General features: G+C 49.9%; 1 protein-coding gene across 1 annotated transcript; it reads left to right on the plus strand.

Moving 5' to 3' along the window:
* Positions 1-364: 364 nt before the first annotated feature.
* On the plus strand, positions 365-27365 carry LOC146007315 (uncharacterized). The gene is made up of 3 exons (XM_083145658.1): positions 365-649; positions 9279-9561; positions 24605-27365. The coding sequence occupies exons 2-3, from the start codon at positions 9299-9301 to the stop codon at positions 24954-24956; spliced, it is 615 nt and encodes a 204-aa protein (XP_083001784.1). The 5' UTR covers positions 365-649; positions 9279-9298; the 3' UTR covers positions 24957-27365.
* The last annotated feature ends 266 nt before the right edge of the window (positions 27366-27631 follow it).

Here is a 27631-nt window from a genome sequence, read left to right on the forward strand (position 1 = left end):
TAATAATAATAATAATAATAACTGAATCTTATCTATGAGATCAAATAAATGATTCTGTCTGTGCGCCATCCGGATAGCGGAAGATCATTAGCCTCTGACTAGCGGGACATGCTGGGACTTTTAGTCCCATAGGAGGTGTCAGTCAGGGCGCAGCTGCCAGGTGAATGCCCTGTGTCAGGTATAGCTGAGTGCAGTGTGACTGCTGTTACAGGGATGGACTCTTATCAGCAGACTGAGGGAGTGACACACAGTCATCTGAGTGCTGCTATATAGACAGCAGGTTCCTGGATGGGAGGAAATAGGTAACAGAGAGCACAGGTCACAGGCGGGGAGCGAGACAGCCACAGTGACTCAGTGAGCAGAAGTGACAGGCAGCGAGGGAAGCTCCAGGTATTCACCAGTTCCTGCAGGACTCTTTCCTCGCACTGTATCACAGGTGGATCCTAACAGGAGGACAGTGATCGTCTGACGAGAGCCTGCCAGGAGACTTCTGGAGAGAACAGAGACATGAAGCGCTGGGGAATATGAAGTATCACAGCAGCCAGGACCTGGCGTAGGGACAGGTGGGAGAGTGACACAACTGCCACATTCCACATCCACAGACACCTGGCGGGAACAGCAAGAGGAGAAGACTGTCACCTATTACCTGGTAAGTGGCCAGTACTGCTGCATACAGACCGTGCCTTTAGAGTGTAAGCTCTTTGGGAAAGGACACTCAATATAGATGTTTGTCCCTCTCATTGAACTTGTTTTCCCAATACATTACAAAGATGGATTTATGGGGACTGGACCTGCTCCTTTCAGCAGTCTGCCATTCTGGAGCTTGTAGTGCTTGTTCCGGGAGAGGCGGGGGGGGAAGGGTGGATCGGAGGAGGAGACTACAAGCTCCCTGGGGTAATACAGGGCTAGTCCGCACCATACAGGGAGGCTGTAACCTACCCTTTCCTGCCCCCTCTGTCACTGGTACCCCTCAGGCGGGAATGAGCACTATAACCTCAGGAATTGCAAAGTTAGCTTCAGGTCTAATTCCATTCCAGCTTGGAGTTCCGGGGTCCAAGTTTTCACCTGTATATACTCTGCAATAGCATTTATTTAAAAGTATACTACAGTATACACTGTATATACCTGCAGTATTCATTACACACACTCCTGGCAGTCACTATAATCACTGTGTATAAAGCTTGGCAGGAATGTGTATGTACTGGATGCAGTTAGAATCCCGACTCCGGAATCCCGACACTTTCTCCTTCCATGACACCCATAGAGGGAGAATAAATTAGTGTGCCGAGTGTAGCGAGGCACCGGGCTCGCTTTATGGCAATTGCAGCGAGCCCGCAAGGGGGGGGGGGGCGATCCACGTACCCCCTCGTCGGGATTTTGACCGCCGGGATTTCGTACCATTCCCGTATGTACAGGTCAGTTATATTACATTACATTATATTACAGTGGCCTCTATATCCGTGGCATGTTCCCAGTATCAGTACAGCCAGTGGCCTCTATATCCGTGGCATGTTCACAGTATCAGGATAGCCAGTGGCATCTATATATGTGGCATGTTACCAGTATCAGTACAGACAGTGGCATCTCTATCCGTGGTATGTTTCCAGTAGCATTAGAGCCAGAAGCTTCTATATCCGTGGCATTTTACCAGTATCAGTATAGCCAATGGCATCTATATCTGTGGCATGTTACCAGTATCAATACAGACAGTGGCCTCTATACCCGTGGCATGTTACCAATATGAGTACAGACAGTGTCATCTCTATCCATGGCATGTTACCAGTATCAGTACAGCCAGTGGCCTCGATATCCATGGCATGTTCCCAGTATCAGTACAGCCAGTGGCCTCTATATCTGTGGCATGTTACCAGTATGAGTACAGCCAATGGCCTCTATATCCGTGGCATGTTCCCAGTATCAGTACAGCCAGTGGCCTTTATATCCATGGCATGTTCCCAGTATCAGTACAGACAGTGGCATCTATATCCGTGGCATGTTCCCAGTATCAGTACAGCCAGTGGCCTCTATATCCGTGGCATGTTACCAGTATCAGAACAGCCAGTGGCCTCTATACCCGTGGCATGTTCCCAGTATCAGTACAGCCATTGGCCTCTATATCCGTGGCATGTTCCCAGTATCAGTACAGACAGTGGCCTCTATATCCGTGGCATGTTACCAGTACAGCCAGTGGCCTCTATACCTGTGGCATGTTACCAGTATCAGTACAGCCAGGGGCTTCTATATCCGTGGCATGTTACCGGTATCAGTACAGCCAGTACCCTCTATATCTGTGGCATGTTTTTAGTATCAGTACAGCCAGTGGCCTCTATACCCGTGGAATGTTCCCAGTGTCAGTGCAGTCAGGGGCCTCTATATCTGTGGCAGGTTACCGGTATCAGTACATACAGTGGCCTCTATACCTGTGGCATGTTCCCAGTATCAGGATAGCCAGTGGCATCTATATATGTGGCATGTTACCAGTATCAGTACAGACAGTGGCATCTCTATCCGTGGTATGTTTCCAGTAGCAGTAGAGCCAGAAGCATCTATATCTGTGGCATCTTATCAGTATCAGTATAGCCAATGGCATCTATATCCGTGGCATGTTACCAGTATCAATACAGACAGTGGCCTCTATACCCGTGGCATGTTACCAGTATCAGTACAGCCAGTGGCCTCTATATCCATAGCATGTTCCCAGTATCAGTACAGCCAGTGGCCTCTATATCTGTGGCATGTTCCTAGTATCAGTACAGCCAGTGTCCTCTATATCCATAGCATGTTCCCAGTATCAGTAGACAGTGGCATCTCTATCCGTGGCATGTTCCCAGTATCAATGCAGACAGTGGCCTCTATATCCGTGGCATGTTACCAGTATCAGTACAGACAGTGGCCTCTATATCCATGGCATGTTCCCAGTATCAGTACAGACAGTGGCCTCTATATCCGTGGCATGTTCCCAGTATCAGTACAGACAGTGGCCTCTATATCCGTGGCATGTTACCAGTATCAGTACAGACAGTGGCCTCTATATCCGTGGCATGTTCCCAGTATCAGTACAGACAGTGGCCTCTATATCCGTGGCATGTTCCCAGTATCAGTACAGACAGTGGCCTCTATATCCCTGTCACGTTACCAGTATCAGTACAGACAGTGGCCTCTATATCCGTGGCATGTTCCCAGTATCAGTACAAGCAGTAACTTCTATGTCTGTGGCATTTTAGCAGAATAACTATAAACTCTAATTCTTTGGTTTCCAGTTGTTTTATAACTATAGGTGCGTACACACGGGGGCGATTTTGCGTAATATCGTGGGAAATATTGTCGCTAAGCGACCATATTGCCCGCAATGGGAGTGTGCACCGGCGATATATCGCCGGGTGCGCGCTCCCATTTTTGCCCCTGTGGTGATCGCTGGTTGCAGGAACATGCTCCTGCGACCAGCTGATTACCACTGCCCGGCTCCCCCGGCAGTTTCTTTTTCATCAGCGACCATCTCTGGTCGCTGATGAAATGGAGAAACTTAGCAATAGATCTCCCCCGTGTGTACGGGGCTTATGTGATGCTCCAGCACTGGTGCTTTATTTATATCACTGAGTTCTCACTCATGAAGGAAATAATAATAATAATGTAATGGGGCCAGGAGAGGAACAGAACACAGTATTGTCCCTGTAAGGGAATATTCTGCAGACTTATTTACGGGAAGCACATGACAATAATTGGCGCTCTCGTGTGGGAAGTACCGATGTACGGGGGAGAGCGGGTCAGGGATCGCCGTCATAGGACGGAAAACTTCTGGAGTCTGCGATGGGCGGCTTACACTTGCCCGATGGTGGGAGAGAGATCTGATGCTGCATCATATACATTTACACACACACCACACACACACCGCACACCACACTATACGGACACAAGTATTTGGTCACACCTGTTAATGATTGAATTCCGGTGTGTCTGTCAGTCCCGTAGTCACAGGTGTATAACCTCCAGCCTCAGCCACGCCATCTTGTGCTGTCTCCCAGCTGGATACCCCACGGTCAGCTGTAAGTGATATTATTGGAAAGAAGAATCGTTTGATAGTAACTCAGCCACGAAGCAAAAGACCACGGTAAAATCACACAGTGGGTTCAGGAGGACACAATGCTCTGCTCCTGGACTTCCCTGGTAATGTAGGATTGCCATCACCTGTGGTGACACCTTTCTTATCAGTTACCCAGCTCCCCACAGGTGCTGGCAATCATACATTATCCATACCTCCCAGCATGCCCCTCTCCAGGAGGACACAATGCTCTGCTCCTGGACTTCCCTGGTAATGTAGGATTGCCAGCACCTGTGGTGACACCTTTCTTATCAGTTACCCAGCTCCTCACAGGTGCTGGCAATCCTACATTATCCATACCTCCCAGCATGCCCCTCTCCAGGAGGACACAATGCTTTGCTCCTTGGCTTCCCTGGTAATGTATGATTGCCAGCACCTGTGGTGACACCTTTCTTATCAGTTACCTTGCTCCCCACTGGTGCTGGCAATCCTACATTATCCATACCTCCCAGCATGTCCCTCTCCAGGAGGACACCATGCTCTGTTCCTGGGCTTTCCTGGTAATGTTTGATTGCCAGCACCTGTGGTGACACCTTTCTTATCAGTTACCTGGCTCCCCACAGATGCTGGCAATCATACATTATCCATACCTCCCAGCATGCCCCTCTCCAGGAGGACACAATGCTCTGCTCCTGGACTTTCCTGGTAATGTATGATTGATAAGAAAGGTGTCACCACAGGTGCTGGCAATCATACATTACCAGGGAAGCCCAGGAACAGAGCATTGTGTCCTCCTGGAGAGGGGCATGCTGGGAGGTATGGATAATGTATGATTGCCAGCACCTGTGGGGAGCTAGGTAACTGATAAGAAAGGTGTCACCACAGATGCTGGCAATCATACATTACCAGGGAAGTCCAGGAACAGAGCATTGTGTCCTCCTAAATATTGGCATGCAGGGAGGTATGGATAATGTATGATTGCCAGCACCTGTGAGGAGCTAGGTAACTGATAAGAAAGGTGTCACCACAGGTGCTGGCAGTTACCTAGCTCCCCACAGGTGCTGGCAATCATACATTATCCATACCTCCCTGCATGCCAATATTTAGGAGGACACAATGCTCTGTTCCTGGACTTCCCTGGTAATGTATGATTGCCAGCATCTGTGGTGACACCTTTCTTATCAGTTACCTAGCTCCTCACAGGTGCTGGCAATCATACATTATCCATACCTCCCAGCATGCCCCTCTCCAGGAGGACACAATGCTCTGTTCCTGGGCTTCCCTGGTAATGTATGATTGCCAGCACCTGTGGTGACACCTTTCTTATCAGTTACCTAGCTCCCCACAGGTGCTGGCAATCTTACATTATCCATACCTCCCAGCATGCCCCTCTCCAGGAGGACACAATGCTCTGCTCCTGGACTTCCCTGGTAATGTATGATTGCCAGCGCCTGTGGTGACACCTTTCTTATCAGTTACCTAGCTCCCCACAGGTGCTGGCAATCCTACAATATCCATACCTCCCAGCATGCCCCTCTCCAGTAGGACACAATGCCCTGCTCCTGGGCTTCTCTGGTAATGTAGGATTGCCATTACCTGTGGTGACACCTTTCTTATCAGTTACCTATCTCCTCGCAGGTGCTGGCAATCCTACATTATCCATACCTCCCAGCATGCATCTCTCCAGGAGGACACAATGCTCTGCTCCTTGGCTTCCCTGGTAATGTATGATTGCCAGCACCTGTGGTGACACCTTTCTTATCAGTTACCTACCTCCCCACAGTTGCTGGCAATCATACATTATCCATACCTCCCAGCATGCCCCTCTGCAGGAGGACACAATGCTCTGTTCCTGGGCTTCCCTGGTAATGTGTGATTGCCAGCACCTGTGGGAAGCTAGGTAACTGATAAGAAAGGTGTCAACACAGGTGCTGGCAATCCTACATTCCCAGAGAAGTCCAGACACAGAGCATTTTCTCCCTCATGGAGAGGGTCAGGTAGGCAAGTATGGGCTGGTGGGGGAGGGATACTGGTATGGGGCTGGTGGGGGAGGGATAATGGTACGGGGCTGGTGGGGGAGGGATACTGGTACGGGGCTGGTGGGGGAGGGATACTGGTACGGGGCTGGTGGGGGAGGGATACTGGTACGGGGCTGGTGGGGGAGGGATACTGGTACGGGGCTGGTGGGGGAGGGATACTGGTACGGGGCTGGTGGGGGAGGGATAATGGTACGAGGCTGGTGGGGGAGGGATACTGGTACGGGGCTGGTGAGGGAGGGATACTGGTACGGGGCTGGTGGGCGAGGGATAATGGTACGGGGCTGAAACTTTAGATGAACTGGAATGGAGATTGTGAGTCTCAGCCCTGGCCTTCTAATCCAACATCAGCGCCTGACCTCATAAATGTTCCACAGATTGAATGGGAACAAATTCCCACAGAAACACTCCAGTATCTTGTGGAAGAGTGGAAGCGGGTATAGCTGCCTAAGGGGGACCAACCCCAAATTACAGTATACAGATTTGTATATAATGTCATTGCAGTCCATGCTGGTGTAATCGTTAAGCGTCCGAATACTTGTGTCCATATAATGTATCTATAACAAACTAATTTTATTGAACTCCGTCCAACCACACTCGATCCCTTCTACAACCATCTACATCCCATTCCTTCTACACCCCATCCCTTCTACATCCCTCTACATCCCATCCCTTCTACACCCCTCTGCACCCCATCTCTTCTACACCCCTCTGCACCCCATCCCTTCTATACCCCATCCCTTCTACATCCCTCTGCACCCCATCTCTTCCAAACCTTCTGCATTCCATCCCTTCCACACCCCTCTACATCTCATCCCTTCTACACCCCTCTGCACCCCATCTCCTCTACACCCCATCACTTCTACATCCCTCTGCACCCCATCTCTTCTAAACCTTCTGCATTCCATCCCTTCTACACCCCATCCGTTCTACATCCCTCTGCACCCCATCTCTTCTAAACCTTCTGCATTCTATCCCTTCTACACCCCTCTACATCCCACCCCTTCTACACCCTTGTACACCCCATCCATTCTACACCCCTCTACATCCCACCCCTTCTACACCCTTGTACACCCCATCCATTCTACACCCCTCTACATCCCACCCCTTCTACACCCTTCTACACCCCATCCATTCTACACCCCTCTACACTCCACCCCTTCTACACCCTTCTACACCCCATCCATTCTACACCCCTCTACACTCCATCCCTTCTTCACCCCTCTACACCCCATCCCTTCTACTTCCCTCTACACCCCATACCTTCTAGACTCCTCTGCACCCCATCCCTTCTACTTCCCTCTACACCTCATCCCTTGTACACCCCTCTGTAACCCATCCCTTCTACACCCTTCTGCACTCCATCCCTTCCACATCCCCTCAGCACCCCATCCCTTCTACTTCCCTCTACACCCCATTCCTTATACACCCCTCTGCACCCAATCCCTTCTACACCATTCTGCACCCCATCCCTTCTACACCCCTCTACACCCCATCCCTTCTACACCCTCTACACCCATCCCTTCTACACCCCATCCCTTATACACCCCTCTGCACCCAATCCCTTCTACACCATTCTGCACCCCACTCCTTCTACACCCTTCTACACCCCATCCCTTCTACACCCCTCTACACCCCATTCCTTCTACACCCCATCCCTTCTACACCCCTCTACACCCCATCCCTTCTCGCAATCATGCAACATTGGAGCAATGCGGTAGTCTGGAGTAGACGTGCAAGAACCAAGTTCCCTGGATATTAATGTACACATTGGTCTTTTTATACACTGGATAATGCATGGAATACAGTATTACTATCTAACACTATAGATGGCCTATAGTACAGGCTGTATCACATATTTATATAATATAAATAAGGGGTCAAGAAAAGGTTAAATATACTGTATCATTATAATAAATACACAAACATAATGGAACTAGTACTGAACTTTCTACCACCTCTCCCACCTCATGGTAAGGCACCTGTCTCTTCTTCCTGGTTGCTGCTCTCTGGATTACTGCACTGATGGAGGACTTAAATCCACACACACACACACACACACACACACACACACACACACACACACACACACACACACACACACACACTCATTCCCTTATACTGCATAATACTGCTATTGTTGTCATAATTTTAGCCAGAACAACACCAGCTTAATGTTAACATGTACATGGTCGACACTCAAATTGGCGACACAAGTATGTCATGCATTTTTGTTTAGACCGACTTGGTTTATACTTTACTCTCCAAGCGGGCAGTGAGAATATAATGGTGCCTGTCCCCTGGAGCATGGTAGCGAGCCATGCGTGGAGACACGGTACACTTATACAGTGTTCATGTCGACATATGTCAACATAGACACACAGAAAACTCATGTCAACCATGTATGTCGACCGTAAGCTTGTGTCGACTTAGAGTATGTTAACCAATCTTAGGTGTTGATCGAGTGACTGTCAACCTAGAAAAGATTTGACCCATTATCCCAGAACCTCCAGGACCACTGTGAGCCCATGGCTATGGCCCGGTGTACATCGCGTTCCGGTGCTCATGGGTGATACCGTACATCTATATATAACTCTATAAACAAATAAATACTTGTGCAATAATTGTCCATGTAATAATGTTTATGGAAGATCTGAGCAAAGCTGGAGAACCTGTAAATCTGGATAATGCTGCCTGTTGGATAATGACTTATATTATTATACAGTATATATATAGTACATTACACTGTGTATCACACATGGTAATATATATATATATATGTACATTGCCTACAATTCCCATGCTGTAATAGAAGACACTTGCTGCTCTGCAGACAACAGCTAATTACACGGCTCCGTATATCTCCACCCGCGGCCAGAGGGCGGTATGTACTGTGCCCTAATTACTGGGCAGCCTGGGCCATTGTTCTGGTCTGACGGGATTCCAGCCATGCAGGGGGCGACGGTGTAGGAACATAGAATTTGTTGACAGATAAGAACCACTTGGTCCATCTAACTTGGAGAGAGAAAGTGGACAGAGAGCCAATCAGCTCCTAACTGCTATTTTTCCACACCCAGCCTGTAACATGGCAGCTAGTAGCTGATTGGCTGGCACTTTATCCATAGACCCATCATGTTGTAGAACAGTAGAGTAGGCTATGGGTGTCACAGTACGGCCTTCAATTTGCTCTTCCTTTTCTCCAGCTTCACCCACGCATTCCGCCATGGCATCCTACGACGTAAAGAAGGGCATTCACCGTACCGTGATAATCCTTGGCATGTCCTCTATACTCATCGGTGTGGTTCTACTGACGGTATCCAACCAAGCCTTCATCCTGGGCCTCTGTTTCCTGGGAGCCGGCTGCCTGGTGGTCATCTGCTACTTCTTGGTGACCCTAACAAACTGTCTTAAGAAGTCAACATCGCCGGAAGATGCGGAAAACCAAAGGGAGACCGAAGTCAGGAGTTCTGCAAATCAGCCACAGATGTGAGTGTTGGTTACATGTTCTGTATATTCTATCACGTAAATGTGTCTGATATATATGATATACGCATCTGAGATAACATATTGTAACATAAATCCAGTGAATAGTGAATGAGTAGAAGTGGAGACAATGGGGCAGATGTATTAAGCCTGGCAAAGAGATAAACTGGAGATAAAGTGGAGAAAAAGTGGAAGGAGATAATGCACCAGCCAATCAGCAGTGTTTGAAATATGACAGTTGGAAGTTGATTGGCAGGTGCGTTATCTCCTTCCACTTTTTCTCCACTTTATCTCCAGTTTATCTCTTCACCAGGCTTAATACATCTGCCCCATTGCTACAAATGATTAGATAACTGGAACATAGGATTGGGGAAATATTTCCCCCGCACGTGGCTGCAACAATTCCGATTATTTCCCTGTGGAATTTGGCCTTCCATGTTTCCTGTTCTAGGGTGGCACAACCACCGCACTCAGCATGACGAGCTGCCCTTTGCCCTCTCGATATTACCAGTAGCTGGAATGCACAGCGTAGCCCAGGTTACAACCAATGGTAATCATGCACAGCGTTTAATGCACAAAGTTTAACGTACAGTCACAGAGGGCTGAGTAATATATCTGGTTACTTACAGAACTGCTAAGTCCAGGCTTACAGTAATGTGTGAGTCTGCTGGAATAGTGATATGGAAGAGACGGCTAATTACAGAGTTTTGCACTATTGCTGCGGAGCTGGGATCACTGTAGGCAGTGGCGTAACTAGATACACGAGGGCTCCATAGCAAAAGTTTGTAAGGGCCCCTAATTATCATCTCATACTGAAAAATGTATACAGCACATGATACTTTGACAGGCAAAGTGGGCCCCTCTCAGCTCTGGGCCCCATAGTAGCTGCACCCCCTGCACCTATGGTAGCTACACCCTGTATATAACACATGTTACTGTGACAGGGAAGGTGGCCTCTCTCAGCTCTGAGCCCATAGCAGCTGCACCCCCTGCACCTATGGTAGCTACACCCCTGTATATAACACATGTAACTGTGACAGGGAAGGTGGCCCCTCTCAGTTCTGGGTCCCATAGCAGCTGCATCCCCTGCACCTATGGTAGCTACACCCTGTATGTAACACATGTAACTGTGACAGGGAAGGTGGCCCCTCTCAGCTCTGGGCCCATAGCAGCTGCACTCCCTGCACCTATGGTAGCTACACCCCTGTATATAACACATGTAACTGTGACAGGGAAGGTGGCCCCTCTCAGCTCTGGGCCCCATAGTAGCTGCACCCCCTGCACCTATGGTAGCTACACCCTGTGTATAACACATGTAACGGTGACAGGGAAGGTGGCCCCTCTCAGCTCTGGGCCCATAGCAGCTGCACCCCCTGCACCTATGGTAGTCACACCCCTGTATATAACACATGTAACTGTGACAGGGAAGGTGGCCCCTCTCAGCTCTGGCCCCATAGCAGCTGCACCCCCGGCACCTTTGGCAGCTACACCCTGTATATAACACATGTAACTGTGACAGGGAAGGTGGCCCCTCTCAGCTCTGGGCCCCATAGCAGCTGCACCCCCTGCACCTATGGTAGCTACACCCTGTATATAACACATGTAACTGTGACAGGGAAGGTGGCCTCTCTCAGCTCTGGGCCCCATAGCAGCTGCACACCCTGTATATAACACATGTAACTGTGACAGGGAAGGTGGCCCCTCTCAGCTCTGGGCCCCATAGCAGCTGCACTCCCTGTATATAACACATGTAACTGTGACAGGGAAGGTGGCCCCTCTCAGCTCTGGGCTCTGCACACCTGTAATCCAGACAGGCTTGTGGGTGGAGTTTCAGCAGTCTGTGCTGAGTCAGCTGTGAGTAAGGTGTTTGGTGAGCTCCAGCAGCTGCATCCAGTGTTTGCAGGGGGATTCCCTGCGATTTTCCCCCAGGGGGATGGATCCTCCTGGGGGACATGTCTCCCGGAAGTCCTCACGTGGTTGTGGTACTACAGAATCCAAAGTGAAAATTCCTGGTGCCCAGACAACTAGTGCGGTTGGCCAGTCTGGTGCATCAGGTAGCAACATGAGCAGCTCGAGAGGCAATGACGGCAGTTCCCTCAGCATGGCTTCGGTACAGGTAGAGCCGCAGCAAGCCCTCCCTATGCCACAGGGTGCTCTCCTGTGTGATGGAACACAGGATGGAGCAGAAATGGAAGTGACCTGCTCTGTTGGCAAGGCTCCAGTGGGTCAACTGGAGCCTCAGTCGGATAACCCCAAACTCTCCCTGGATGCTCCTCTGCATGAAGTAATGCAGGGTCGAGTAGCAGCAGCCATTGCTTGTCCAGGGGGGAGTGAAGCGGGGGGGGAGGTGAAGCCTCTAGATGCATTGGAAAATGTACCTACATCCCCAGGTAATACAGAGGATGAAGAAGAGTGTGGTGAGGAGGAGGAGGAAGAGTCCTTTAACAATTTCTCTATAGAGGACCTGCAAAAAGAAGCCAAGCGCATACAGTCCAGAATTGCAGATAAAAAGAAAAAAAGAAGTACCTGCCGCAAGTGGGAAAGGTCTGTACTGAAAGAGTCAATTGAATCCCTTTCTACCACCCTGGAAAGGGTTAAAGCCAAATTAAAGGAGAAGCGACTGGAGAAGCAGGCAGCAGTGAAGGGGTTACCTGATTGTGATGGAGCTCAGCTGTTAACGAGGCCTGTGGAAATGGCAGAAGCTGCAGGTAGCACACCTGTGTCCCTTTCTGCTGAACTCGAAAGTAAAGCATCAACTGAGAGTGTGTCAGTCCTGGCAGCAGCAGAGGATGCCAGAAAGGTAACATTGTGTAGTATGGATCAGGGTGTCTCTGCTAATAATGATATTCCTACAGCAGCTGGTAATGTGGGCTCTGCAGCAGCTCAGCATGGTAGTGACTTTTGTACATTATCTGTATGGGATGGGTTAACAGACAAGGCTGTGAAGAATGTTTCTAACATTGTACAGACTTCTGCTTCTCACAGTGACTTAGTGCAGCCTTGTAACACTGCACAAGGGATGCCTATCTTGGACAGAAACATTTTATCTGAGGGGGGTAGGGAAGTGATTCAGGCTGTGTATGGCCAGTTGGATGCTCCAGCCAGGTTAAAAGCTGCAGCTGAATTAATCAGCAGTGAGAAAAAGAGACTTGAAGCCAGAAATGTAGTAAATGTGTCTAATGCTGCAAATAATAAGACTGATGAAGTAAATAAGAAAATTGTCCCAGGCACAAGGTCTTATGCTAGTTTGGTAAATATGAATGTACCCCCAACAGCAGTTACTTCTGGCCAAATGACTAAGAGGAGAAATCTTTTGCAATTTAAATGGGCAGGGACAGGTGAAGTCCCAACTAAAGAAGTGTTTTTAGAGATGATTTTCAGCCTGGGCTTCCATGCTTCAGATCTGTATGCCTGTATCCATCCAGTCAAAACACCTGACTTTGATGTAAGTTTCCTTTCCTATCAGGGCTTACAGGCTTTTTGGACAAAGTGGCAGGCATGCAGATCCCAGGCACCATATAGTAACTATAGAACTAATTTGGTTACAAAGCAGGATAAGGTTAAAATAACAATATTAGTCAGAAATGAGTCCATTCCTGCCCAGGATATTTTGTTTTGGTTGTCCAGATTCTGCACAGTGCAATCTAATTTAATAAAGGTTGGTTTCACAATGGGAGTCTGGGGAGGTGCGTGGTCGGCTATGGTTCAGTTAAAAAGTACGGATAAAGGTTTCTTGCATATACCATCTGCGGCCTATATTGGCAGAGACCGCGTCCAGTGCTTTTATGCTGGGCAGCCACGCACCTGCTTTAGATGTGGAGACTTCCGCCACTTGAGTAGTGATTGTAATGTCACCAAATGCACACTCTGTGGGAAAATTGGGCACATCTCAAGAGACTGTAATGATGTTAAATGTAACCTTTGTGGGGAGGACGGCCACCCTTACAGTCGATGTCCATGGGCAAGCCATAATATGGAGAGTGAGCGAGAACAGAGGGAGGAAGCTGTCAGGAAAGAGAAGGAGGGTCCAGTCAAAGAAATTGTCTTTGTAGGTGTGAAAACCAGGGCGGCTAATGTTGGGGAAAAGAAAGATAAATTCCAAAAAGAAAATAAAGGGAAGAGGAAAAAGGATGACAGTGAAAAATTAGTCCTCTCTAATAGATTTGATGTCTTTTCTACTGATGAAGAACAGGAGGGGGAGGTTCTAAAAAAGGGTAAAGAGTTAGTTTTTGTCCCCAAGGTTAGTAAGAAGAAAGCAAAGCAGGGTAAGAGAAGGAAACCAGTGGAGAATGAGGAGAGTAGTGGAGAAGAGGGATTAGAGTGGGATCCGGTAGGCACAGAATTAGGGGTTGAGGAGGTAGCTGGAAATTCTGAGATAGATGGTACAGGCTGCCCTACTCAAGAGATGGTAATAGAGGAGACACAACAGGTAGAGGAAGATGAGGAAAAAATTGAAATGGATTCGTCAAATTCAGTAATTGCACCGAGTGGGGTAGCTGCAAAAGACCTATTGAGAGTTCCAGGTTTACCTCCTAGGTCAGAGAGTAAACCACCAGATCCTGGACCCTCACAAAGTAAGGGTGGTCTGACCCAGAAGTCAGGCAGTGATGGCATGCTGGGTGCCATTGGGGAGGGGGAAACCTCTCTCAAAGGGAAAGGTTCTAGAAGATCTAGGTCTTCAAATAGGGTGTCTGGGAAGAATGTAAATGAAAAGTGAGCAAGGTCCTGCTTTTACAACCCAATGAAACATGGATCCCCAACCCATACGATGTGCCACCATTAATGTGGCTTCCGTAGTCTCTGAACGTGCTCGTTTTATGGCCTTTGATTTTTTCAATACGGTTGAGATTGATTTTTTGTTTTTGCAAGAGACCAGAATTAGTAAGTTGAACATCCTCCACAAGGCAAAGAGGGAGTGGAAGCGCGGGCCTTCTTACTGGTCTCTTGCGGCCGAGCCGTACAGTGGGGTGGCAGTGCTTTTTACTGGTATGGTAACCGTGCACAGGGTTATAGAATTACAGGCAGGTAGGTGTATGATTTTAGATGTCAATCTGAGGGGACATGACCTGAGGCTCATTAATATCTATGGACCACAGTCAAAATGGGACAGGAAATGTCTCTTCAGTGAGATAAAACCGTTCCTTTTTACGGCTCAGCAGATTGTCTTTGGTGGTGATTTCAACACCGTTATTAGGCCAAAAGACAGGGGAGGTTCAAAGACAGCCCTGGGCTATGATTCTAATTTTTTAGTTAGCATGGTTAGACAGGCAGGTCTGGTAGATGTGCACGTTCGCCATTCTCCAGACCTCACGGGTTACACTTTCTTTAGTGGTAGTCGTAGGTCTAGAATAGATAGGTTTTTTGTTAAGGAGACTTCGAAAACTTTGCCTCCAGAGGTAAAGCCAGTAGAGTTCTCTGATCACGTTTTTCTCTCTGTCATTTTGAATGCTTCAGAAGCTACTCAAAAGGGGCGGGGCCTATGGCGATTGAATTCTGAGCTCCTAAAAGAGGAAAAGGTTAGACAATCCCTTAGAGACTTCTTTCAATCTCAGGAAACACTTTTGGAGGCTGGATGGAGTAGATCTGAGTGGTGGGAAGAGATTAAAAAGAGAATTCGGAGATTCTTCAAGAGGTTGGTAGCTAAAAAGAACTTGATAAAGAGAAATATCTACCAGAGTTTGAGAAGGAAATTAGATTTCTTGATTTCTGAGGGTGGAGATAGTGGGGAAATCTCCCGAGTGAAGGCTCAGATGAGGGAATATCAGTATAACCGTCTGGATTCTTTGATTTTGGAAAGGGATTTTGGCAAATACCACTCGCCTGATCCTTACCAAAATTGCGGAAGATCAGTCGAGATGAAGGAGGTGAGGGGTCTTTTTGACAAACAGGGTGTTCTTCGTGAGGATAAGGAAGGCATCTTGGGAGTCATTAGATCTTATTACTCCAATCTTTTGTCTGAGCAGCCACTTATCAGAGAGAGGATGGAAACATTTCTGAGGGAGACACCTGGACTTTGTAATCCAGATGCCTCGATTGAAACCTTGGGTAGGAGTGTGACCGCAGAGGAAGTTAAGATGGCGATTGATAAGTTGAGTTGTAAGAAATCCCCAGGCCCAGATGGTTTAACATCTGAGTTTTATAAAGTATTTGCTGACCTCTTGATTCCTCGCCTTGTAGAAGTATATAATGAGTGCCTGGGTGGGGGAATCCTCCCTCCTTCTATGAGGATATCTGCCCTCATATTACTGTCCAAGGGGAAGGACCCATCTCGTATTGAGAACTGGCGCCCCATCGCACTTCTCAATACAGATAGAAAGATTTTGGCAAAAATACTTTTCAACAGGTTGTCAGAATTTTCAGAACACCTGCTTTCCCCATCCCAGCACTGTACTGTGAAGGGTCGAAGCACATTTAGTGCTGTCCTTGGTGTCCGGGAGGCCATAGAACGGTGCCGTGCTGAGAAATGGGGAAAATACTTGCTGGCGTTGGATCAGTCTAAGGCTTTTGACCGAGTAAATCATGAGTACCTATGGGCCCTACTTGAAAGGTATGGTTTTCCAGTCAGGGTGGTCTATTGGCTCAGAACATTATACAGTCAGGCCGAGAGCTTCCCACTTGTAAACGGTTGGGTGGGCCCTGCTTTTGAGGTGAGCTCTGGAGTTCGTCAGGGATGTCCCCTGAGCCCTCTCCTGTATGTATTCGCGATTGACCCCTTCATACGAAGGGTAGAAAACGGTACGGTGGGAGGGGTGCAGCTGGGCCCAGAGTTCCCTTTTAAAGTGGTGGCTTACGCAGATGATGTCACAGTGGTTCTGTCATCAGTGGCAGAGGCACGTGATATGGAAGAGCTCATCTGTGAATACTCTATAGCCTCGTGCTCTAGGGTAAACCAAGAGAAGTGTGAAGCTTTCTGGATGGGGGAGGAAGGAGAAGAATTTTCCCTTCCGGACAGCCTCCCCCGGCCCAGTCCTCAGATAAAGATTCTAGGTATTTGTTTTGACCATGGTGATTATGCCACTCTAAATTGGGTGAAGTGTCTGGAGAATGCTGCCAAGAAAGTGGAGTGCTGGAAGAGGTGTAAATTCTCTTTCAGGGAAAGGGTGGACTTGTGCAAAACTTACCTGATCCCGTTATTTCTATATGTCAGCTATGTGTGTTTTTTGCCTCAATCTTTATGGGCCAGGTTGAACTCCTTGTTTTTCCTTTTATTTTGGGGAAACAGGATGAACCTAATCAAGAGAGGTATTACTTACAAGTCGAGGAAAGACGGAGGGGCTGGCATGATCAACCCTGTCGTCTTTTTTGTTACAACCTTTTTAAAACTTAATCTTGGGAGTTTATTGTTAGAAACTCCTCCTCGATGGGTAAGTGGATTTGAAGTCTGGGTGTCCCCCTTCCTCAAACTTTGGTTAGGTGGTGGCCAAGTGAAGAATCTTCAAATTCGGAGAGGGTATCTTCCGATCTACGTTATCCAGAGCTTGAAGGTGACAAAGCGTTGGGGTCTGGAAGTGGGGGAAGTACAAAACCTTTCCAGGAAGGAGTTGGGGGACAGGATTTTGCGAACCCACTTTCATGTTCCGTTGTCACTAAGGGATTGCCCGAGTGATGTCGCTTCAGCTGGATTGGCTCTCATAAATTCAGAGAGAATACCGCCGAAGTTTAGAGACATTGCTTGGCTTTCTTTCCATGGGAAGCTTTACGTGAAGGGGAACATGATGTGGAGAAATGCCAATGATCGTGGTTGTCCACGGGAGGAGTGTCTAGGGGAGGTGGAGACGATGGACCATTTCTTGATCAAGTGCCCCTTTAATGTAAATGTTTACAAGAGAGTTTCAGGAGCTTTGGGTATCCCGTGCCTTTCGGGGCTTAGTTACCCAGAGTGGGCTTATGGAGCATTCAGAAGATATGGTGTATTTAATTTGACCACAATTTATTTAGTCAGTTTAGTAGTTAGATACCACACATGGATGGCACGGTGTCAGGTTTCCCTAAAAGATAAAATCCTTCCTTGTGAAGTGGTGGTGGATTTGATTCTGCACGAGGTGGAGAGGATGATGGATCTAGACCGGAAAAGGGTAGATGCTGTTAGGTGGTCCAATTGGTGGGGCCGCCTGAAACCCCCTTGAGTGGGTGGCAGATATCCTTTTCCAGGTTTAGCTGGAACTTTCTATCTTTTCACATCCTGTAGATTTTGGTAATAAGGTTTTTTTTAATGGAACAGGTTTTGCATAGATCTAAAAAGCCTTGCTCAGTTTTCCTTTGCAATATTGGGATGAAGTAGTTATAAAGTTAATATTCATGTGTATATATTTCTCTATTGATATTTTGCTTATTAGGCAGATGTATCCTTTGATATTGCGGTTTGCATTCATTTATGTTATGTATTAAGATTTCATTTGTAAAATACTATTTATTTATTTATTGTGATATATTGTAAATATTGTAAAATTTGTTGCAAGTTTTAATAAATGGGAGAATTCCCTCTCAGCTCTGGGCTCCATAGCAGCTGCACCCCCTGCACCTATGGTAGCTACACCCCTGTATATAACACATGTAACTGTGACAGGGAAGGTGGCCCCTCTCAGTTCTGGGCCCCATAGCAGCTGCACTCCCTGCACCTATGGTAGTTACACCCTGTATATAACACATGTAACTGTGACAGGGAAGGTGGCCTCTCTCAGCTCTGGGCCCCATAGCAGCTGCACACCCTGCACCTATGGTAGTTACACCCTGTATATAACACATGTAACTGTGACAGGGAAGGTGGCCCCTCTCAGCTCTGGGCCCCATAGCAGCTGCACTCCTGCACCTATGGTAGCTACACCCCTGTATATAACACATGTAACTGTGACAGGGAAGGTGGCCCCTCACAGCTCTGGGCCCCATAGCAGCTCTGCACTCCCTGCACCTATGGTAGCTACACCCTGTATATAACACATGTAACTGTGACAGGGAAGGTGGCCCCTCTCAGCTCTGGGCCCCATAGCAGCTGCACTCCCTGCACCTATGGTAGCTACACCCTGTATATAACACATGTAACTGTGACAGGGAAGGTGGCCCTTCTCAGCTCTGGGCCCCATAGCAGCTGCACCCCCTGCACCTATGGTAGTTACACCCTGTATATAACACATGTAACTGTGACAGGGAAAGTGGCCCCTCTCAGCTCTGGGCCCCATAACAGCTGCACCCCCTGCACCTATGGTAGCTACACCCCTGTATATAACACATGTAACTGTGACAGGAAAGGTGGCCCCTCTCAGCTCTGGGCCCCATAGTAGCAGCACCCCCTGCACCTATGGCATACCCTCCAACTGTACAGATTTAGCCGGTACAGTACCGTTTCTTAACGGTCTGTACCTGCTAAAATAATTTGTACCGATTGTACCGGTTGTTGCTTCTCCTCCTCGGCATGTATTGCGGCCCTTCCAAACAGTTCTGGACCCATTCCCAGGAATGCATTTTGGGTTACATTACATACAGTACATGTACATGGCCCGGAACTTACCGGCTGCTTCCGTTGACCGCGTTGCAAATGTGATGACTTCCGGCGAGGGGCAGGCCCCAGTGTGAGAAAGGAGGGGTGTGTCGTGTGCTGAGCGGGGAGGGCACGGTAATGTCACGCATGTGCGTGCGGGGTTCCTGCAGTCTGCGTATGCAGCAGGTGAGGGCGCTACACGGGCTCCTTTGTGTGAGTGCCTGCCCGGTGCAGAGGGCTGTTGGTGACCTGTGTGAGAGCAGGAGGCGGGGGTCAGGGTGCTGTGGGTGTCCTATGCGAGAGCAGGGAATATTGGGGATCACTGGTGCCGTATCCACTGTAGTGGGGGTGTAGGGAGCTGCCCTATGTGAGAGTTCATTGGGGAAAAGTATTGGCAGTGGGTAGGTGGGAGCTGGTTATTTTATTTTAAATGCCCGGCGAGTACACATACGGAAAAAAGGTTCTTGGTGTGGGTCTCCAAAGATGGATGTATCAAGGAGTTCCTTGATAAAACTGCATTTGGGCAAGCAGCAAAACGCGTAGGCCACCCAACAATTGCACCGATCCATATGCACAGGTATTCAGTGGAGTCTGAACCAGCCCTCCTCCTCATAGGAGATTTCTTCAAACTTGTGACTGCTTTACAACTACAAGATCCATCTTTGGAGACCCACACCAAGAGCCTCCTCCAGTGGTGACTGGAACTGACCACGTACCCAAAATTCTGCCACAGCACTAGTACCCCTACAGTATGTAAGGTGCAGCGGTGGAGAGGCAGAGTGTGACAGGGAGAGGCAGAGGGTGACAGGGAGAGGCAGAGGGTGACAGGGAGAAGCAGAGGGTGTCAGGGAGAGTTAGGGGGTAACAGGGAGAGGCAGATGATGACAGGGAGAGGTAGTGGGTGACAGGGAGAGGCAGAGGGTGACAGCGAGAGGCAGAGTTTGACAGGGAGAGGCAGAGGGTGACAGGGAGAGGCAGAGGGTGACAGGGAGAGGCAGGGGGTTACAGGGAGAGGCAGAGTGTGACAGGGTGAGGCAAAGGGTGACAGGAAGAGGCAGAGGGTGACAGGGAGAGGCAGAGGGTGACAGGGAGAGGCAGAGGGTGACAGGAAGAGGTAGTGGAGAGCCAGTGGGTGAGACAGGGAGAGGCCAAGTGTGACAGGGAAACACAGTGGGTGACAAGAATAAGATGATCAGTCAGCAGTGGGTCCCTTATTCCTGAAGGGCCCGATGCACTGCATCTGCTGCACCAATGGTAATCCTGCCTCTGGTCATGTGTACATTATGTGCGGTAAATGATGAGCAGGCAAATAAATATCATTTTAGAGTAATGAAGTCAAACTTCCCCCTCCTAGGGATTCCACTCACTCTTCCTAGGGATCACACTTCCCCCTCCTAGGGATCACACTCACTCTTCCTAGGGATCACATTTCCCCTCCAAGGAATCACACTTCCCCCTCGTAGGGATCACACTCACTCTTCCTAGGGATCACATTTCCCCTCCAAGGAATCACACTTCCCCCTCGTAGGGATCACACTTACTCCTCCTAGGGATCACATTTCCCCTCCAATGAATCACACCCCCCCTTCCTAGGGATCACACTCACTCATCCTAGGGATCACACTCACTCCTCCTAGGGATCACACTCACTCTTCCTAGGGATCACACTTCCCCCTCCTAGGGATCACACTTACTCTTCCTAGGGATCACACTTCCCTCTCCTAGGGATCACACTCACTCCTTCTAGGGATCACACTCACTCTTCCTAGGGAACACACTCACTCGTCCTAGGGATCACACTTTCCCCTCCTAGGGATCACACTTCCCCCTCCTAGGGATCACACTCACTCCTCCAAGGGATCACACTTTCCCCTCTGAGGGATCACACTTACCCCTCCTAGCGATCACAGTCACTCCTCCTACGGATCACACTCACTCCTCCTAGGGATCACACTTTCCCCTCCTAGGGATCACACTTCCCCCTCCTAGGGATCACACTCACTCCTCCTAGGGGTCACACTTTCCCCTCCTAGGGATCACACTTCCCCCTCCTAGGGATCGCACTCACTCCTTCTAGGATCACACTCCCCCCTCCTAGGGATCACATTCACTCCTTCTAGGGATCACACTCATTCCTCCTAGGGATCACACTTCACCTCCAAGGGATCACATTTCCCCTCCAAGGAATCACACTTCCCCCTCCTAAGGATCACACTCACTCCTCCTAGGGATCACACTTCCCCCTCCTAGGGATCACACTCCCCCCTCCGAGGGATCACACTCACTTCTCCTAGAGATCACACTCACTCCTCTAAGGGATCACACTCATTCCTCAGAGGGATCACACTCACTCCTCCTAGGGATAACACTCACTCCTCCTAGGGATCACACTCACTCCTCCTAGGGATCACACTCACTCCTCCTAGGAATCACACTCACTCCTCCTAGAAATCACACTCACTCTTCCTAGGGATCACACTTCCCTCTCCTAGGGATCACACTCACTCCTTCTAGGGATCACACTCACTCTTCCTAGGGATCACACTCACTCGTCCTAGGGATCACACTTTCCCCTCCTAGGGATCACACTTCCCCCTCCTAGGGATCAAACTCACTCCTCCAAGGGATCACACTTTCCCCTCTGAGGGATCACACTTACCCCCCTAGGGATCACAGTCACTCCTCCTACGAATCACACTCACTCCTCCTAGGGATCACACTTTCCCCTCCTAGGGATCACACTTTCCCCTCCTAGGGATCACAGTCACTCCTCCTAGGGGTCACACTTTTCCCCTCCTAGGGATCACACTTCCCCCTCCTAGGGATCGCACTTACTCCTTCTAGGATCACACTCCCCCCTCCTAGGGATCACATTCACTCCTTCTAGGGATCACACTTATTCCTCCTAGGGATCACACTTCACCTCCAAGGGATCACATTTCCCCTCCAAGGAATCACACTTCCCCCTCCTAAGGATCACACTCACTCCTCCTAGGGATCACACTCACTCCTCCTAGGGATCACACTCACTCCTCCTAGGAATCACACTCACTCCTCCTAGGAATCACACTCACTCCTCCTAGGAATCACACTCACTCCTCCTAGGAATCACACTCAATCCTTCTAGGGATCACAGTTCCCCCTCCGAGTGATCACAATCATTTATCCTAGGAATCACTCTCACTCCTCTGAGGGATCACACTCACTTCTCCTAGGGATCACACTCACTCCTCCGAGGGATCACACTCATTCCTCCGAGGGATCACACTCACTCCTCCGAGGGATCACACTCACTCCTCCGAGGGATCACACTTCCCCCTTCGAGGGATCACAGTTACCCCTCCTAGGGATCACACTTACCCCTCTTAGGGATCACACTCACTCCCCTTTGGGATCACACTCACTCCTCTTAGGGATCACACTCACTCCTCTTAGGGATCACACTTCCCCCTCCTAGGGATCGCACTCACTCCTCCTAGGGATCACACTTACCCCTCCTAGGGATCCCACTGGATCTATAGAGGAAGTATAATAATGCAAAACACTTAAATAAGTAGAACAAGTAAGACAAACTAAATGTCACACAGTGTCTCCTGTGACCTTCACAGGGACCCTGCCGGATTCAGCCGGAGCCCTCAGCGCAGTCCCTGGGCGCGGCGTCATAACTCCGGAGTGGTTCTACAAGGGGTCAGGTGTATTAACCCTCTGTAACATCGGCACGCTCTATATGGGTAAATGAGCGGATGTTGCCATAGCCCAATCAGATTCTGTCATTTCTCTATAGAATTCTAGAGAACAATGGACAGAATGTATTTGGTTGCTATGGGTAACATCACCTCTTTTCATTTAAAAAAAAGTTTAGTGTCTCCCAGCAGTGCCAGGGGCTGATTCAGATCCACTCGTAGCGGGCCTAATTCGTCCCCATCCGCGATGGTTGGGGCTTGCACAGAGATGCGCATGTGCAAACCCCAGGAGCAAACGGCTTCTGCCAATATTACCCTCGCCGGGCCGTTTGCTCCAGGAGGGGAGGGCCATGGGCTGGCAGGGGGCTGGAGCAAGGGAACGGCCAGTGTCTTATGGGCGTGGCTGACATCACATGACATCAGTGCCCACCACCGACTTCGACCATCTCTGGCCAAGATGAAGTCTTATCTGCGAACGGGAAACAATCATTCGATGGCCGGCCGTGTGCGTACGTGTACACATCCCCTCGCATGCTAGTGACTGGATTCGTGTGGTGGGGGGTGGGCCAGGCGGCGGGTGTCATTTACCTGTTTATTAGGCTGAGAGCACATGCAGCCTAGCGGAGAGGTCTGAATCAGGCCCTCTGAGTGCTGCACAGCTATATAGAAGTTGCACAGATAAGGGCGCAGTGTGGAGAGTGCAGTAATTATAGTTGTGCTAACAGGTACAAAGGTCAGATATAATATATAGGAGGGACAGTGGACACCTGGTGTGGGTGGGGCCTCTGCGAGGGGCGTGGCTACATCCCATGAAAAAAGTAACTGTCTCTCTCCTCCCCCAGCTCAGCACACGGCACTGAGCAGTATGTGCTGAGCTGGGGAGAGAGGCTGTGCTGTGGCTGCAGCTGTCTGTCTCCCCTCAGCACACGGCACTGAGCAGTATGTGCTGAGCTGGGGAGAGAGGCTGTACTGTGGCTGCAGCTGTCTCTCTCCACTCAGAACACGGCACTGAGCAGTATGTGCTGGGCTGGGGAGAGAGGCTGTGCTGCGGCTGCAGCTGTCTCTCTCCCCCCCAGCTCAGCACACGGCACTGAGCAGTATGTGCTGGGCTGGGGAGAGAGGCTGTGCTGTGGCTGCAGCTGTCTCTCTCCCCTCAGAACACGGCACTGAGCAGTATGTGCTGGGCTGGGGAGAGAGGCTGTGCTGTGGCTGCAGCTGTCTGTCTCCCCTCAGCACACGGCACTGAGCAGTATGTGCTGAGCTGTGGTGAGAGGCTGTGCTGCGTCTGCAGGCTGTAATCTCTCTCCCCACTGCCTGGCTCCCCGCAATGAGGGAGGGTTAAGTAGGCCCCGGGCCCTTCCAGCAGACCTGGGCTCGGGTAAAAAGTACCCTCCACCCTCTATGGACGTCAGTAACTGCAGCTGACAGCCTCATAGATAAGCCCTGTGTGGCGCAGTGGGCGTAGTCACCTCCACAAAAGCATCTTAGAGAAGTGTATATGTGGATGAGAAGGATGATACTGTAATGCCTCGTGCACGCTATACGATACGCAGCACCACCGATATAATGATAGCGTTCAGTGCCATCACTGAGACAGGGCACTGTCGATATCATTAGATTGGACTGCATGTTCAGACAATCAGGGTTATCGTTAACTATCTGCAAGAACGCGCATCATTAACGATGGTTACACACTGAACGATACGCACGATGACATCATTAAATATATCGTTATTGTGCATGCCATTCATGAAAATCGTACAGTGCGTGCCCAGTAAGTTCTCCCTTCTCCCTCATAAACGGCCCCCTTCATATTAGTGGTGGGTACTGGCCGCGTCCACCCCCCCTGTAGAACTTCATTGACACCCTCTCCTCTCTCTTCCCACAGTGACCCTACACAGTTTGAGGCCCCTCGCTATGAAGACGTGATGCTCTGCGGTACTGCCACCGTGTGGACGGTGACACTCGGCCCGCCTCCAGACATTGAGCCCCCTCCGTACAACAGCAACCTGGCCCAAAGAAGAGGGGTTCTTGTCGGGGACCTGCAGCTGTCCAACCCCACCTTGCTCCGCATCAGCTCTGACATTCATGAGCTCAAGAGACGAGGATTTATAGCGGAGGAGAAGTGGCCAGAACCTCTGACACCGCCACCGACGTATAATGAGACCGTGACCGTGACGCAGTGGGAGGATGTGTTCGAGCCGTCACCGGAAGAGGACGAAACAACAGGACAACACTAGTCCTGCGAGGAGCTACCGGAACACCCGATACCTGATTACTGCGCGCCAAATCATTTCATTCATGCTTCTGTGGATGGAAGGAAACTGCACCTCTCAGTATAACGGACAATGATACAGCTATTGTATATAGTACACAAGGTCTGTCACCAATGCAATGCTCAGCCAGGCTGGCCGGGACACTCTGACATAAAAGTGCTGGCGAAATGCGTTGGGTATACAAGAAATCAGCACTGTGCGGTCCGCGGATGGACCTGTAAGACAATCCATTGGTACGGCGCTTTATACCTCTCGACGAGGCGGCAGGAACGCAGTTGTCTTTGTGAAAATTATATATTTTTTAAATATTTATTATTATCGCCATAATGTGTTATTTATATGGTAATTTGTTGTACAGTGTTTCGTGTAACAAAATGTAAATAATGACGTTTTTATTGGTATGTTTATACTGTATATACTGTAGGTGGTTTGTTCAGGTTACATTCCCCAGATCAGGGGTCCTCAAACTACTCAGCTCTGGGACCCCATCAGACAATAAAAATAATGACAGGACCCCAGTAAGTTACTGCAGAAGGTCATCACATCACGTGTAGTCAGCAGAGGGCACATACAGAGGTGCTCCGCCTCCCAGCCAACCTGAGGAAGCGCCATATCTCCTGAGCTGGCGCAGGCTGGCGGACAGGCGGAGCGCGCGATGCCTCTCACATGCATGTCTCCCATCAGCATAGTGGTGGGGAGCGGTTTCCATGCTTGTCTCTGCTTCAGGGAGGCAGGGAGGGATTGGGGGGAGCTCGGGTCAGCTGGGCGGGGAGGCTGATGTGGATGTGGCCTGGGAGAGAGTGCTGACTGGCTGTGACTGGGAGAGAGTGCTGACTGGCTGTGGCCAGGGAGAGAGTGCTGACTGGCTGTGACTGGGAGAGAGTGCTGACTGGCTGTGGCCAGGGAGAGAGTGCTGACTGGCTGTGACTGGGAGAGAGTGCTGACTGGCTGTGGCCAGGGAGAGAGTGCTGACTGGCTGTGACTGGGAGAGAGTGCTGACTGGCTGTGACTGGGAGAGAGTGCTGACTGGCTGTGACTGGGGGAGAGTGCTGACTGGCTGTGACTGGGAGAGAGTGCTGACTGGCTGTGGCCAGGGAGAGAGTGCTGACTGACTGTGGCCAGAAGAGAGTGCTGACTGGCTGTGGCCAGGGGAGAGTGCTGACTGGCTGTGACTGGTGGAGAGTCGTGACTAGCTATGACTGGGGAGAATGTTGTCTGGTCATTGCGTGGGGAGATTGCTGACTAGCTGTGGCTAGCAAAGAATGAAGGCTTGCAGCGGCTGGCGAGAGTGCTGGCTGGTTGCAGCTGGGGGAGAGTGCTGGGCATCTGGGGAAGAGTGCTGGCAGCCGTTGGGGGAGAGTTCTGGCTACTTTCTTTATTGCAAATTATGGGGCTGTTGCTGAGCTGAACGCATTGAGCCAGTGGAGAGTGCTGACTGGCTGTGGCCGGGGGAAAGTGCTGACTGGCTGTGGCCGGGGGAGAGTGCTGACTGGCTGTGGCCGGGGGAGAGTGCTGACTGGCTGTGACCGGGGGAGAGTGCTGACTGGCTGTGACCGGGGGAGAGTGCTGACTGGCTGTGGCCGGGGGAGAGTGCTGACTGGCTGTGGCCGGGGGAGAGTGCTGACTGGCTGTGGCCGGGGGAGAGTGCTGACTGGCTGTGGCCAGAAGAGAGTGCTGACTGGCTGTGGCCAGGGGAGAGTGCTGACTGGCTGTGGCCAGGGGAGAGTACTGACTAGCTATGACTGGGGAGAATGTTGTCTGGTCATTGCGTGGGGAGATTGCTGACTAGCTGTGGCTAGCAGAGAATGAAGGCTTGCAGCGGCTGGCGAGAGTGCTGGCTGCAGCTGGGGGAGAGTGCTGGGCATCTGGGGAAGAGTGCTGGCAGCCGTTGGGGGAGAGTGCTGGCTACTTTCTTTATTGCAAATTATGGGGCTGTTGCTGAGCTGAACGCATAGATAAAAATGCTGATATTTGCCTGATTGCAGACAGCACTGCCCTAACCATAGGCCGTCTCCTGGTCACCATCATTATCTGTGCGCACTGTGGGCAGGCGGCTGTATCTCCGCAGTCCTGCGACTCTGTACCAGCTGCAGTTGTGTTGACATGCCCCCCACTCAATATGCGCATGCTAACACTATGCACCCCTTTGTTGCCCAGTTCTGTCCCTGCAACCAGTGAAGATGCAGCTGAGTTGCGTATGACTCAGATGAGTGCGTTCGGCTATGGAGCCTGTGCTGTAGGAATTGCGCAGGATTCATCAGATCCCATGACCTGTGCACTCTGCCTCAGCTCCTGTACAAGGATCTTTGTATCATGAGTCACAACAGCCACAATCAGCACCATAAAAAGCTATCCATTCCATTGCCAAGTGTCCGGGAGTTTTTGTTAGTAATTTACAGAAAAGATAAAGTCTGTGTTCATTAATGTTGCAAATTACAATGTAGCTCCTACTAATAACCGTCTTCTGTGGTCATTTATCATCGGCTTTTCCTTCTCTGCTACATATGACCCAAATGTCAGATAACGCAAGTCCCAGCGGGCGTGTTTCCTGGCCTGTGGAACAGGTTGGATGGGGTTAAGGTTTAGTGAATTCCTGAGCTCTGAAGTAGCGCAGAAGAGAGACACGCCCACTCACCTGG

Source organism: Crinia signifera, chromosome 6, assembly GCF_055691185.1.
Source record: "Crinia signifera chromosome 6, ASM5569118v1, whole genome shotgun sequence".
Classification (NCBI taxonomy): Eukaryota; Metazoa; Chordata; class Amphibia; order Anura; family Myobatrachidae; genus Crinia; species Crinia signifera.

Excerpts from the sequence above, each read along its gene's own strand:
- LOC146007315 (XM_083145658.1), top strand. The coding sequence starts at position 9,299 with ATGGCATCCTACGACGTAAAGAAGGGCATTCACCGTACCGTGATAATC. Across the intron at positions 9,562-24,604 it reads TCTGCAAATCAGCCACAGAT|TGACCCTACACAGTTTGAGG; the intron begins GTGAGTGTTGGT and ends CTCTTCCCACAG.